General features: G+C 41.8%; 1 protein-coding gene across 1 annotated transcript in view; it reads right to left on the reverse strand.

The window, feature by feature from the left end:
- LOC111967671 (TANK-binding kinase 1-binding protein 1-like) overlaps positions 1-13,673 on the reverse strand; it is a 146,672-nt gene that overhangs the window by 54,255 nt on the left and 78,744 nt on the right. The window contains exons 4-7 of the mRNA XM_070444840.1: positions 13,085-13,189; positions 12,189-12,333; positions 4,551-4,753; positions 4,297-4,358 (exon numbers count right to left, since the gene is read on the reverse strand). Coding sequence (XP_070300941.1) covers positions 4,297-4,358; positions 4,551-4,753; positions 12,189-12,333; positions 13,085-13,189 — 515 coding nt within the window. The remainder of the gene's footprint in view (positions 1-4,296; positions 4,359-4,550; positions 4,754-12,188; positions 12,334-13,084; positions 13,190-13,673) is intronic.

Consider the following 13,673-nt stretch of genomic DNA (forward strand, 5'->3'; position numbering starts at 1 on the left):
TGCTGTTTGGGGTTTTAGGCTGGGTTTCTGTACAGCACTTTGAGATATCAGCTGATGTAAGAAGGGCTATATAAATACATTTGATTTGATATACAAAAGTATGTGGAAACCCCTTCAAATTAGTTGATTCGGCTATTTCAGCCACAGCTGTTGCTGAAAGTTGTATAAAATTGAGCACATAGCCATGCCGTCTACATAGACAAAAACATTGGCAGTAGAATGGCCCGTACTGAAGAGCTCAGTGACTTTCAACACGGCACCGTCATAGGATGCCACCTTTCCAACAAGTCAGTCTAGCTCTGCTAGAGCTGCCCTGTAAATGTTGTTATTGTTAAATGGAAATATCTAAGAGCAATCATGGCTCAGCTGCAAAGTCTGTCCTCGGTTGCAACACTCATTACCGAGTTCCAAACTGCCTCTGGAAGCAACATCAGCACAATAACTGTGAAGTGGATTTCCATGGCAGTGCAACCGCACACAAGCCTAAGATCACCATGCGCAATGCCAAGTGTCAGCTGGAGAGGTGTAAAGCTTACCGCCATTGGACTCTGGAGCAGTGGAAATTCGTTCTCTGGAGTCATGAATCGTGCTTCACCATCTGGAAGTCTAACGGACCAATCTGGGTTTGGCGGATGCCAGGAGAACGCTATCTGTCCAAATGCATAGTACCAACTGTAAAGTTTGGTGGAGGAGGAATAATGGTCTGCGGCTGTTTTTCATGGTTCGGGCTAGGCCACTTAGTTCCATTGAAGGGAATCGTTACGCTAGAGCATACAATGACATTCTAGACGATTCTGTGCTTCCAACTTTGTGACAATAGTTTGGGGAATGCCCTTTCCTGTTTCAGCATGACAATGCCCCCGTGCACAAAGCGAGGTCCATACAGAAATGGTTTGATGAGATCGGTGTGGAAGATCTTGACTGGCCTGCACAGAGCCCTGACTTCAACCCTATCGAACACCTTTGGGATGAATTGGATCGCCGAGCCAGGCCTAATTGCCCAAAACCAGTGTCAGACCTCACTAATGCTCTTGTGGCTGAATGGAAGCAAGTCTCCGCAGCAATGTTCCAACATCTAGTGGAAAGCCTTCCAGATGAGTGGAGGCTGTTATGTCAGCAAAGGGGGGACCAACTACATGTTAACTTCTTATGGATCCCTTCGGGATAGCGGGATCAATTTGACAACACCCAGTGAAATTACAGCGCGCCAAATTCAAAAACAGAAATACTCATAATAAGAATTCATAAATCATACAAGTGTTATACATCGGTTTAAAGATTAACTTCTTGTTAATCCAGCCGTGTCAGTGTCAGATTTCAAAAAGGCTTTACAGCGAAAGCAAACCATGCGATTATCTGAGGACAGCGCCCAGCATGCCAACACATGAAAATCAGATTTCAACCAGGCAGGTGCTACACAAAAGTCAGAAATAACGATATAATTCATGCCTTACCTTTGAAGATCTTCTGTTGGCACTCCAATATGTCCCATAAACATCACAAATGGTCCTTTTGCTCGATAAATTTCGTCGTTATATCCCCAAAATGTCCATTTATTTGGCGCGTTTGATTCAGAAAATACACCGGTTCCAACTCGCCCAACATGACTACAAAGTATCTAATAAGTTACCTGTAAACTTGATCAAAACATTTCAAACAACTTTCCTAATCCAACTTTAGGTATTTTAAAATGTAAATAATCGATAAAATTTAAGACGGAATATACTGTGTTCAATAGCGGATAAAATGAAAGTGGAGCGAGTTTCAGGTCGCGCGCACCAAACAAAACAGTTCACTTGGCTCTACACTCAGAAAGGAAAGGGCTACTTCTTCATTTCTCAAAGGAAAAACATCAACCAATTTCTAAAGACTGTTGACATCTAGTGGAAGCCATAGGAACTGCAACCAGGTCCCTCATAAATCTAGTTCCCCATAGAAAAACAATTAAAAAGACAGTGACCTCAATTTTTTTTCTCCCTGGATGGTTTGTCCTCGGGGTTTTGCCTGCCAAATAAGTTCTGTTATACTCACAGACATAATTTTAACAGTTTTAGAAACTTTAGAGTGTTTTCTATCCAAATCTACCAATGATATGCATATCCAACTTCTGGGCCTGAGTAGCAGGCAGTTTACTTTGGGTACACTTTTCATCCGGACGTGAAAATAGTTTCCCCTAGCCCAAAGAGGTTTTAATGCCCATGATTGTGGAATTGAGATGTTCGACGAGCAGGTGTCCACATACTTTGGTCATGTAGTGTACTTCGAGTAAACATGGTCAAATTACCGACCGGGGAGGGAAAAGGGGGAAAGGGGGATACCTAGTCAGTGCCTTCAACTGAAATGTGTCCTCCGCATTTAACCCAACCCTTCTGAATCAGAGAGGTGCGGGGGGGCTGCCATAATCGACATCCACGTCTTCGGTGCCCGAGGAAAAGTGGGTTAACTGCCTTGCTCAAGGACAGAAGGACAGATTTTGTCAGCTCTGGGATTCGATCCAGCAACCTTTCGGTTACTGGCCCAACGATCTAATCACTCGGCTACGTGATCATCAGTTATCATATTAAAAACTGCAAATATTTGCCTCTACCCTATGGCAAAATGTGTAGAATTGCAGAAAATTTGCTGTAAAACGGACAATGAACACAATTGCCTTTTATCGATGGCATTTTGAATGCACAGAGATACCGTGACGAAATGCTGAGACCCGTTGTCGTGCCAATCATCCACCCCCATCACTTCATGTTCAGCATGATAATGCACAGCCTCATGTCACAAGGATCTGAACACAATTCCTGAAAGCTAAAAATGTCTTCTTCCTTGGCCTGCATACTCACCAGACATGTCACCCATTGAGCCTGTTTTGGATGCTCTGGATTTACGTGTACGACAGTGTGTTCCAGTTCCCGCCAATATCCAGCAACTTCGCACCGCCATGGAAGAGGAGGGATAACATTCCACAGGCCACAATCAACAGCCTTATCAACTCTATGCAAAGGAGATGTGTTGCGCTGCATGAGGCAAATTGTGGTCTCACCAGATACTGACTGGTTTTCTGATCCATGCCCCTACCTTTATTGTAAAGGTATCTGTGACGAACAGATGCATATCTGTATTCCCAGTCATGTGAAATCCATACATTAGGGTATAATGAATTAATTTAAATTGACTCATTTCCTTATATGAACTGTAACTCCGTAAAAAACTATTTCATGTTGCGTTTATGTTTTTGTTCAGGGTACATTATTGCCACCGTGGCCCGCCAGTGTAACTGCTAAACTGCTTACTGACTGTACACTGTACTGCATGATTGTAGCGGGTTTACTAACACGTTATTTCTATTAGACTATGTTGACTATGACATTACTTTAGCGAATGTGGTGACAACGATGTAGGCCTTGTGTAGCGGTTATGATATGAAGTTTTGGCTTGGAAATGTTTTTGCGCCTGGTCACAGACAGCTGATGTGTTGTGCATTAAAATCCACAAGCAAAGGGAAAAGGTGAGAGGAGGAGAGCACGTAGATGTGAGAAGGAATCCGACGAGCTGTTTTGTATGTGGCTATGAAAGTGAACTGTTTGCGTGTGTTCAGGTGTGTATTCAGTCTGCCCGATTCTATTGAAAAACCTTTCTTAAATGGAAGCAAACGGGGAAAATACATACCTGAATTTGTCCAATAGATACTCTCCTTTGCAACCGTTGGACTACTGATTACAGCCTAGATCAGYTAGATGCAGGTAAGAGTGTGCAAGGCATGACTGTTCTCTTGACCTGTGTGCACCTACGTTGTAAGCTTCCATTCATTGGCTAGGTTGCAGCAACCTCATGATGTAGTAGCCTCAACCTATCGATGTTACGTTGAGCTGAGTTAATGGAATATGAATGACAGTCATCCAATATGCTGTAATAGAAATAAGGCCTTGCTCATTAAAAAGCACTGCGGACCTCATGATGAGTGAGGTTTTTTTGTGGCCCCCGTCCCCATCAAAGTTGCCCATCCCTGGTCTAGACCTTCAGATATGAGTCAGGTACAGATCCTAGTGAAACATTACTGTCTGCTACTACTCTCTCTCTCTGTCTCTCTCCCTCTCTCTTTCTCCCTCTGTATGTCTCCCTGTCTCTCTCTCTCTCTGCCTCTCTCTCTCTCTGTTTCTCTCTCTCTCTCAAACTATTTATCTCATAGTCCCCTCTCGCTTTCTCTCCCTCCGTCCCTCCCAACCTCTCCCTCTCTCTATCCGGCAGATAAAAAGTTGCAGGTCTTATAGTGTCACATAGTAAATGGTTGTTTTCGTCACTTACTGCTCATCTCCCACCTTCTTTATCCACTCCACATCACACTGCTCACACGGCGAAGTCATTTCCTGCCGAAGTAGAGCATGAAATTACATTAGCAGGCAGGTGCTCGAAGTGGATTGGACAAGATGGGACAGCAAGAGCCAGGCGAGAACAAGAGTTAGACAGAACTGACTATGCTTAAAAAAATTGAGGGAGAATATATCAGTTTGTTATACATACCAGTGTGTTAGGTGTGTGTGTGTGTGTTGTTCACTGACCCTCCCTATGTGGTTGTTCTGGATCTGTCTCAGCTCCTCCTGCAGTCTCTCACACTCGGCCTTCACTTCCTCTTCCCTCTGACACGCCCGCTCGGCCTCATGCCGCGCCCTCTCTAGCTCCGCCTCCAGACGCTGCAGCTTCAGGTCTGACAGAGTGTCTAGACTACGAGAGCTCTGCATGGTCAGCGCAGGACAGTCTAGCACTGGGGAGGGGGAACACACACGCACAAGCGCAAACACACACACTCACAGCATCAATCTAGAGGGACTTAATTATCCCAGTGTTTATAACATCCATCATTGTACTTTGATGTGAAGGGATAATAAGGGATAGAGAAGTGGACTTARGGCCAGATAAGAACTCCACGTTTCTTAATTTTCCACTTCGGTGGTTGAGCGTGCGTGGGCACAGCCATGAAGCCAAGCTCATACCGACTCCGTCCTTAAACCAGTATGGATTGTTCAGCAGGAGACGTCTTTATTTCATCTCACCCAGCCAGCCAGCCTCCTCACACAACACATAGGCACACACATTGACACTGGAATAAAACACATACAACGCACACCGATACAATACAGTACACACAAAACCTTTCAAACACACTGTCTTGCACGCAACGTCCGTAATTACATCAAACACACACATTTGTTTTTGTTTTTTTGTTGTTGTGTTTTTTTATGGGGTAGATTAGCTTTAATATTGCAGATTCTATCAACGTAATTGTCTGCATCATTTCCAATCCCCATATATTTATTTTTTTCCTTTTCAAACAACAGAAACATTCATTTTTGCTCAGAAGCTTTGAGGGGGCAAATGTGATCCGTTGCACGTCACTACTTCACAGGAGAGGCATTTTAATGTTTTATTTTTATAAAAATATGTTTTTTTGGAACATGTGAACTTTAATGTGCTTTAATAACAAACTTGTATGCCATCTGTAAATATGAATACAATTGTTTAATAACAACCCTAGTTGGTTTAGCCACGGAAAAAATACAGGAACCTTCCTGCTAGCCATGATTGTGTGATAATGGATGATCTGGAAATGCAGAGAGATGAGTTTGGATTGGTCTGCCATGTAGCATGCTTCTGTCTAGAACATAAACTGCAAAGTATGTGTGGATAATCCTGTCTAGAAAGATATCATGAAGAACTGAAAAAGTTTTGCTACTGCGCTCAACATTGCTGCCCTGAAGTTAATAGCGCTATCGACAAAGCTCAGTGACTCTCTCTGACTGAAAATGAATCAGACAATGAGGTAATCCAAGATTTAGGTCAAAACATTTGAATTTAATCAGACATTGTAGAGTCTTCTGATGACAATGGTGGGGAAGAAACGGTGTCGTTGTCATGGAAGAAGTTGACCGAGTTTTGAAATCAGTGGAATGGAAGCAGAGAGATGATTTCCAAATGCGGCGAGAGTCCAAAAAGAGAACACAGAAATAGGGCTGTTGTATAAAACATCTGTCTCCGGATTAAATCTTCAAACTAAGGGCAACCATGGCATCCATGATAGAGGGAGAAGCGTTCATCCATGTATACAGTTAAGAGTCTAGCTACATTTTCAGATATTTTACATTTGTAATTTTATCAGAAAGTCATTTTCATTACAAGTTAAAGCGTACTGTTAGCTAGCTAGCTAACATTAGCTGGCTGGCTCGCTAGCTAACATTACATGTATGATCTGTGTAGGAGATCTAGAGTTCCCAGTTGTTTGAAGGGTTGGGATTATGGTTCATTGTTTAGCTAGCTAGCTACATGTCTAAACAAAAGACTCCACTATGCAAGTAACCATTTCACTGTACCGTTTACACCTTCTGTATCCTGTGCATGTAACAAATATATTTGATATAGTGTGTGTTTACCAGAGAAAAGTAAAGTGAAGAACAACATGACCTGCACCAAAATCAGATTATGATATAGGCCAAGGACTAGATATTGCTACTACTTTCACTTTTAGTCTTGAAATCTTTGTTTGTTTTCTACACCGTGAATCCTTAAAGAGATGGGTGGGGCTAAGGCTTAAGAGAGTGTGGACGATGCTGAATGGGTGTAGACAAAGAAGAGCTCTCCAGTAGCTGTACCAAAACATTCACGGGCCATTTTCTCAAAAGTGGGGTTACAAGTTTATCAACTTTCAAAGCAGAATTACTTTCTCATTGTTCCTCAACTGCTATGTATGATATACAATTTTCTAGCTTGGAGTCTCTACTTTTATCCAATGTAAAAAACACACTTTTAAAATTTAGCTACATAGGACCGAATCTAGGTGGTGGGTCCCAAATGTTCTCCAATGCTAGAAAGGTGCCTGAGTGAAAAAGTTTGGGAACTAGTTTGTGAACATACTATATACATTTTACGAACACGATACATTTTACACCAGTTATCTTGTTTTTTTTGCTACCCTCAACCCCTCCCATCTATCTCTAAAAAAATATCCGTTTTGATTTCTACTTGCCATTATACTTTTCAACTGTGCTGGGGATGTTTCACAAAAATGTTGAAGCTTTCTATTCTCATAGTTTCTACAGATTGTAAATGAAATATAAACATTCTTACTAAGAGCATTATTATATCATTGATCAAATGACTATGGCTTTTCAAGTCACCCAGTAGTGCTATTTGCAGCATTAGCTTTAGGTAAATGTTGTGATTTTTCAGCCATTCCTGAACCTGCGACCAAAAACAAGGTAGATATGGGCAGTACCAAAACAAGTGATGTAATGATTCGTCTCTTCGCAGCAAAACCTACAAACCTGGGATGGTTGTATCCCCCATATACATAATATTCTATTGATTGCAAGAATTTTGTACACTACCGTTCAAAAGTTTGGGGTCACTTAGAAATGTCCTTGTTTTCCATGAAAACATACATGAATGAGATGCAAAATGAATAGGAAATATAGTCAAGACGTTGACAAGGTTATAAATAATTATTTTTACTTGAAATAATAATTGTGTCCTTCAAAATTGCTTTCATCAAGAATCCTCCATTTGCAGCAATTACAGCCTTGCAGACCTTTGGCATTCTAGTTGTCAATTTCTTGAGGTAATCTGAAGAGATTTCACCCCATGCTTCCTGAAGCACCTCCCACAAGTTGGATTGGCTTGATGGGCACTTCCTACTTACCATACGGTCAAGCTGCTCCCACAACAGCTCATTAGGGTTGAGATCCAGTGACTGTGCTGGCCAATCCATTATAAACAGAATACCAGCTCGCTGCTTCTTCCCTGAATAGTTATTGCATAGTTTGGAGCTGTGCTTTGGGTCATTGTCTTGTTGTAGGAGGAAATTGGCTCCAATTAAACGCTGTCCACAGGGTATTGCATGGCGTTGCAAAATGGAGTGATAGCTTTCCTTCTTCAAGGTTCCTTTTAAACTGTACAAATCTCCCACTTTACCACCAACAAAGCACCCGCAGACCATCACATTGCCTCCACCATGCTTGACAGATGGCGTCAAGCACTCCTCCAGCATCTTTTCAGTTTTTCTGCGTCTCACAAATGTTCTTCTTCATGATCCGAACACCTCAAATTCAGATGAATCTGTCCATAACACTTTTTCCCAATCTTCCGCTGACCAGTGTCTGTGTTCTTTTGCCCATCTTAATCTTTTCTTTTTATTGCCAGTCTGAGATATGGCTTTTTCTTTGCAACTCTGCCTAGAAGGCCAGCATCCCAGAGTCACCTCTTCACTGTTGACGTTGAGACTGGTCTTTTGCGGGTACTATTTAATGAAGCTGCCAGTTGACGACTTGTCTAGACACTCTAATGTACTTGTCCTCTTGCTCAGTTGTGCACCGGGGCCTCCCACTCCTCTTTCTATTCCTTGTTAGAGCCAGTTTGTGCTGTTCTGTGAAGGAAGTAGTACACAGCGTTGTACCAGATCTTCAGTTTCTTGGCAATTTCTTGCATGTAATAGCCTTCATTTCTCAGAACAAGAATAGACTGACGAGTTTCCAAAAAATGTTACTTGTTTCTGGCCATTTTGAGCCTGTAATCGAACCCACAAATGCTGATGCCCCAGATACTCAACTAGTCTAAAGAAGGGCAGTTTTATTGCTTCTTTAGTCAGGACAACAGTTTTCAGCTGTGCTAACATAATTGCAAAAGGGTTTTCTAATGATCAATTAGCCTTTTAAAACGATAAACTTGGATTAGCTAACACAACGCGCCATTGGAACACAGGAGTGATGGTTGCTGATAATGGGCCTCTGTACGCCTATGTAGATATTCCATAAAAAAATCTGCCGTTTCCAGCTACAATAGTCATTTACAACATTAACAATGTCTACACTGTATTTCTGATCAATTTGATGTTATTTTAATTGGAAAAAAAGCTTTTCTTTTAAAAACAAGGACATTTCTAAGTGACCCCAAACTTTTGAACGGTAGTGTATAATAATTTAAATAGAAAAACATGAAGTTTTGAATCGAGCGTTGTTTTGTATATCAGTTTATAAACCATAAGCCATGGAATTGGCACATCGAAAATCTCACTATTTTGCAACCTTTATGGCGCAGCTGTAATTTTTTGGGGTCCTTAATGGAACTGGTTAAACATTCTTATTTGTATACATACTGCTGCTCTTTAATTAATTGTTACTTTTATTTCTYATTCTTATCCATATTTTTTTTAAACTGCATTGTTGGTTAGGGATTCGTAAGTAAGCATTTCACTGTATTCGGCGCATGTGACTAATACAATTTGATTTGATTTGTAAGGTGCCAGTCAAAAGTTTGGACACACATACTCATTCCAGGGTTTTCTATATTGTAGAATAATAGTGAAGACATCCAAATTATGAAATAACACATTTGGAATCATGTAGTAACCAAAAAAGTGTTAAACAAATCAAAATATATTTGAGATTCTTCAAAGTAGCCACCCTTTGCCTTGATGACAGCTTTGCACACTCTTGGCATTCTCTCAACCAGTTTCATGTGGTATATTTGTTCAACACTTTTTTGGTTACTACATGATTCCATATGTGTTATTTCATAGTTTGTGACATGCTACGCAGCATGCGTTAGCATATAACAAGCAGCAAGGCCAGAGAAATATATTTATTTACAGTGCCTTCGGAAAGTATTTAGACCTCTTGACTTTTTCCACATTTTGTTACGTTACAGCATATTCTAAAATTGATTAAATACATTATTTTTCATCAATCTACTCACAATACCCCATAATGACAAAGCGAAAACAGGATTTTACACTTTTTGCAAATGTATAAAAAATAACAAACAGAAATACCTTATACAGTGGGGAGAACAAGTATTTGATACTGCCAATTTTGCAGGTTTTCCTACTTACAAAGCATGTAGAGGTCTGTAATTTTTATCATAGGTACACTTCAACTGTGAGAGACGGAATCTAAAACAAGAATCCAGAAAATCACATTGTATGATTTTTAAGTAATTCATTTGCATTTTATTGCATGACATAAGTATTTGATACATCAGAAAAGCAGAACTTAATATTTGGTACAGAAACCTTTGTTTGCAATTACAGAGATCATACGTTTCCTGTAGTTCTTGACCAGGTTTGCACACACTGCAGCAGGGATTTTGGCCCACTCCTCCATACAGACCTTCTCCAGATCCTTCAGGTTTCGGGGCTGTCGCTGGGCAATACGGACTTTCAGCTCCCTCCAAAGATTTTCTATTGGGTTCAGGTCTGGAGACTGGCTAGGCCACTCCAGGACCTTGAGATGCTTCTTACGGAGCCMCTCCTTAGTTGCCCTGGCTGTGTGTTTCGGGTCGTTGTCATGCTGGAAGACCCAGCCACGACCCATCTTCAATGCTCTTACTGAGGGAAGGAGGTTGTTGGCCAAGATCTCGCGATACATGGCCCCATCCATCCTCCCCTCAATACGGTGCAGTCGTCCTGTCCCCTTTGCAGAAAAGCATCCCCAAAGAATGATGTTTCCACCTCCATGCTTCACGGTTGGGATGGTATTCCTTCAGGTTTCGGGCTGTCGCTGAGCAATACGGACTTTCAGCTCCCTCCAAAGATTTTCTATTGGGTTCAGGTCTGGACCCAGAGCGAAGAAATCAGTGGTCCTCTGTATGAGTATGAGTACTCAGTATGAGTAGCCCATGTATCTGACGCTGTCTGGACCAAAAGAGTATAACATGTTGCCGCCGTAGCATTTGATTGATTGATGCCAGCAAGAATTTGGCCTCCCTTGATAATTAGCCAATTAGCGTTGAGCTGAGCTCAACTGTGGGTTGTCCTGGTGCAGCAAAATGCCCCCCAAGGGAGGTCAGTTTGGATTTGGCTTCAGACCAATCAAATCACTTCCTAAGCAAAACTTAATTTTCAGAAAAACGTGTCTGTTTCTGGTCCGCTTATGTTGATGTCCTGCAGTAGCTAATTTGCTAAATTGTCCCTTTCCTAATCTATGGATGGAGATGTGGATTTGGACTTGTGGTTTTGACTTCAGTCTCTGTACAGGCCAACGATTATGATGCCGATTCTGATCTAACGATACATTTATATGTTGTGCCACTGGCCTGAGATGATTGAAGTTCAATATGTAGCCTAGATGTAGCCTAGTAGGCTCACGTTAACTAGCTAGCTAGCTAACTTAGCTGGTTCATTGTTGCCCATGTGAGGAACTTCAGCTAGTAGCAAGCATTTTAGCTAGTCTCTGACAACAAAAACTACAAAGTCTACTGTATGACAGAGCCATAGACCGTTTAGCCAACATGAAAGAGTGGAGGATGGCATTGGCGTTCAACTAGTCTACACGTGGGATGAGTCAACGCAGGCACAAATTCAAACACAGACACACACACGGACACACACAGAAATCAGTACCATGGACAGCCACATGATATTTAGCAACATTGATTGGACTAAATTATTTTTGGTATCTTTAAGTTTGTTTTCACTGTATTAAACTAAGCATATATAGCCCTGTTGATCTGTTTAAATGTTTAAGTTGAAATGGTGCTGGAATAGCGGAGGCAAGGGCTCCTGTGGTCTTTGTGCTGATTTGCGAAAACTCCGTGGTTCTAAATCAGTAGCTGTTTAGTAAACTGTTCGAAAACATGAACTTGCTTGACCATGCTACAGGTGATATAACTGTTTGTTACATGCATTATTTGCTTCGCGGACTTCACCGGACAGATGTTACTCTCCGGTTTTGTGATGAAACAAACGAATGTGTAGTTGAATTTATTCTCCACTGTGTGACTGTTGTCTTTTTGTTGTCACGGCCTCATTGTATATCACGGGGGGGGGGGGGGGGTGGGGGGGGGGGGGGGGGGTGGGGGGGGGGGGTATGGACGAATATGTTATAGAGCAAACAACGCAATTATCACAACATAGTTTGTAATATGGCTTCTTTACTGGCTTGGCTTCCTCAGTGATTTTACCCACGCACGACTACTGTTTTTATGAGGACATTGACTAATCCAAATCAGCTCCTGAACTAAAGTGTATTGAAATTAGCAATCTAATTCGATCCTGCAAGTGCCAGCTGACAATATAGAGTCTGAGAACGGTATCATCTATCCTACAAGTGCCAGTAGAAAAGAGAGAGTGAGAAGGGTATCTATCCTGCAAGCGCCAACATAGAGTGTGTGAGAAGGGTTTCAAGCCTTATGTCACACCCATAGGGACTCACTGTGATTGTCTGGGCTGTGTAGCTGCAGGTATTGGATGTCCTTGCTGTGTAGCTGGGTGTTGAGCTTCTGTAGCGAGTTGCCTCTCTGTCTCAGAGCAGACTCCAGATCCACGATATGCTCCACGTGCTTCTCCACTAGACTGGTCTAGGATCAGATACAGAAACACACACAGACGTCATTGACAACAATATTCTGAGAATTTGGGTAAAGCACAGACAGATCTGGAATCAGACTAGGCTTATYAGTGTCCTGGTTAGGGTTTGATAGATAGCATACATAGTAGCAGGTCTAACATAGTTAAAATCTTAGACAATGTAAAGACATTTTATGGGTTTTCACATTTACTGTAAATTGTTCAGGGCTTGGCAGGTGATCTCTACAACCAACCTCTTTCGGACACTTGATCTAAAATCATTTGGAACACATGCAAAATGCTGAGACTGCAGAGTGTTGCTTTTCAATTTCAGATAAGATTTTCTTAGATTCGTTTTTTTGGAAGTAATCTTGAAAGTAATCTTGGGCATCTCTGCTTCATTGGGCTTCAAGTTGGCTTATAACCAGGTAGAACACAGGTGGGGGGTAGAACCATGGCCTCAATCATAAGAGACTGATATATTGTAGGGGTTTCTGAACAGCTACTTATGGTGGTTAAGTAAGGCTCTAGCCACCATGTCGCCATTGTAGCTTAGAGCTCATTAAATAATAAATGTTCCTAGAAAGTTTTAATGTGAATATTTAAGATCATGATATGGATGTTAAAAAAGCATTTTGGGAACATTTGGGAGCATGTTTTAGATTGAATGGATGGAGGGATGGAGGGAGGAAGAACACGGATGGAATATTGGATGGATGGGAGAGTGGAGGGACGCAGGCATGGAGGTATGGGATGTCTGACCATTTTGTCCAGGTCTCTCTGGAGGTTGTTCTTCTCCATGTGGATCTTCTCATAGGCCTGGATCACATCCTCCAGCTGCTCCTGGCGCTCTTTCCTCTTCTGGAGCTGAGAGAGGGAAAGAGAGGGCGAGAACGAGAGAGACGGAAAGAGGTAGAGAGAAAGAGAGAGACAGAAAAAAAAGTCCAGTCGCCAGGATCACAAATACAAATTCTATCTAGACACAGATGCCCTAGAGCACACAAAAAACTATACATACCTTGGCCTAAACATCAGCGCACAGGTAACTTCCACAAAGCTGTGAAGGAGCTGAGAGACAAGGCAAGAAGGGCCTTCTATGCCATAAAAAGGAACATAAAATTCAAAATACCAATTAGGATCTGGCTAAAAATACTTGAATCAGTTATAGAACCCATTGCCCTTTATGGTTGTGAGGTCTGGGGTCCTCTCACCAACCAAGAATTCACAAAATGGGACAAACACCAAATTGAGACTCTGCATGCAGAATTCGGCAAAAATATCCTCTGTGTACAACGTAAAACACCAAATAATGTATGCAGAGCAGAATTGGGCCGATACCCGCTAATTATCA

The sequence above is a fragment of the Salvelinus sp. IW2-2015 genome, linkage group LG8, assembly GCF_002910315.2.
Source record: "Salvelinus sp. IW2-2015 linkage group LG8, ASM291031v2, whole genome shotgun sequence".
NCBI lineage: Eukaryota > Metazoa > Chordata > Actinopteri > Salmoniformes > Salmonidae > Salvelinus > Salvelinus sp. IW2-2015.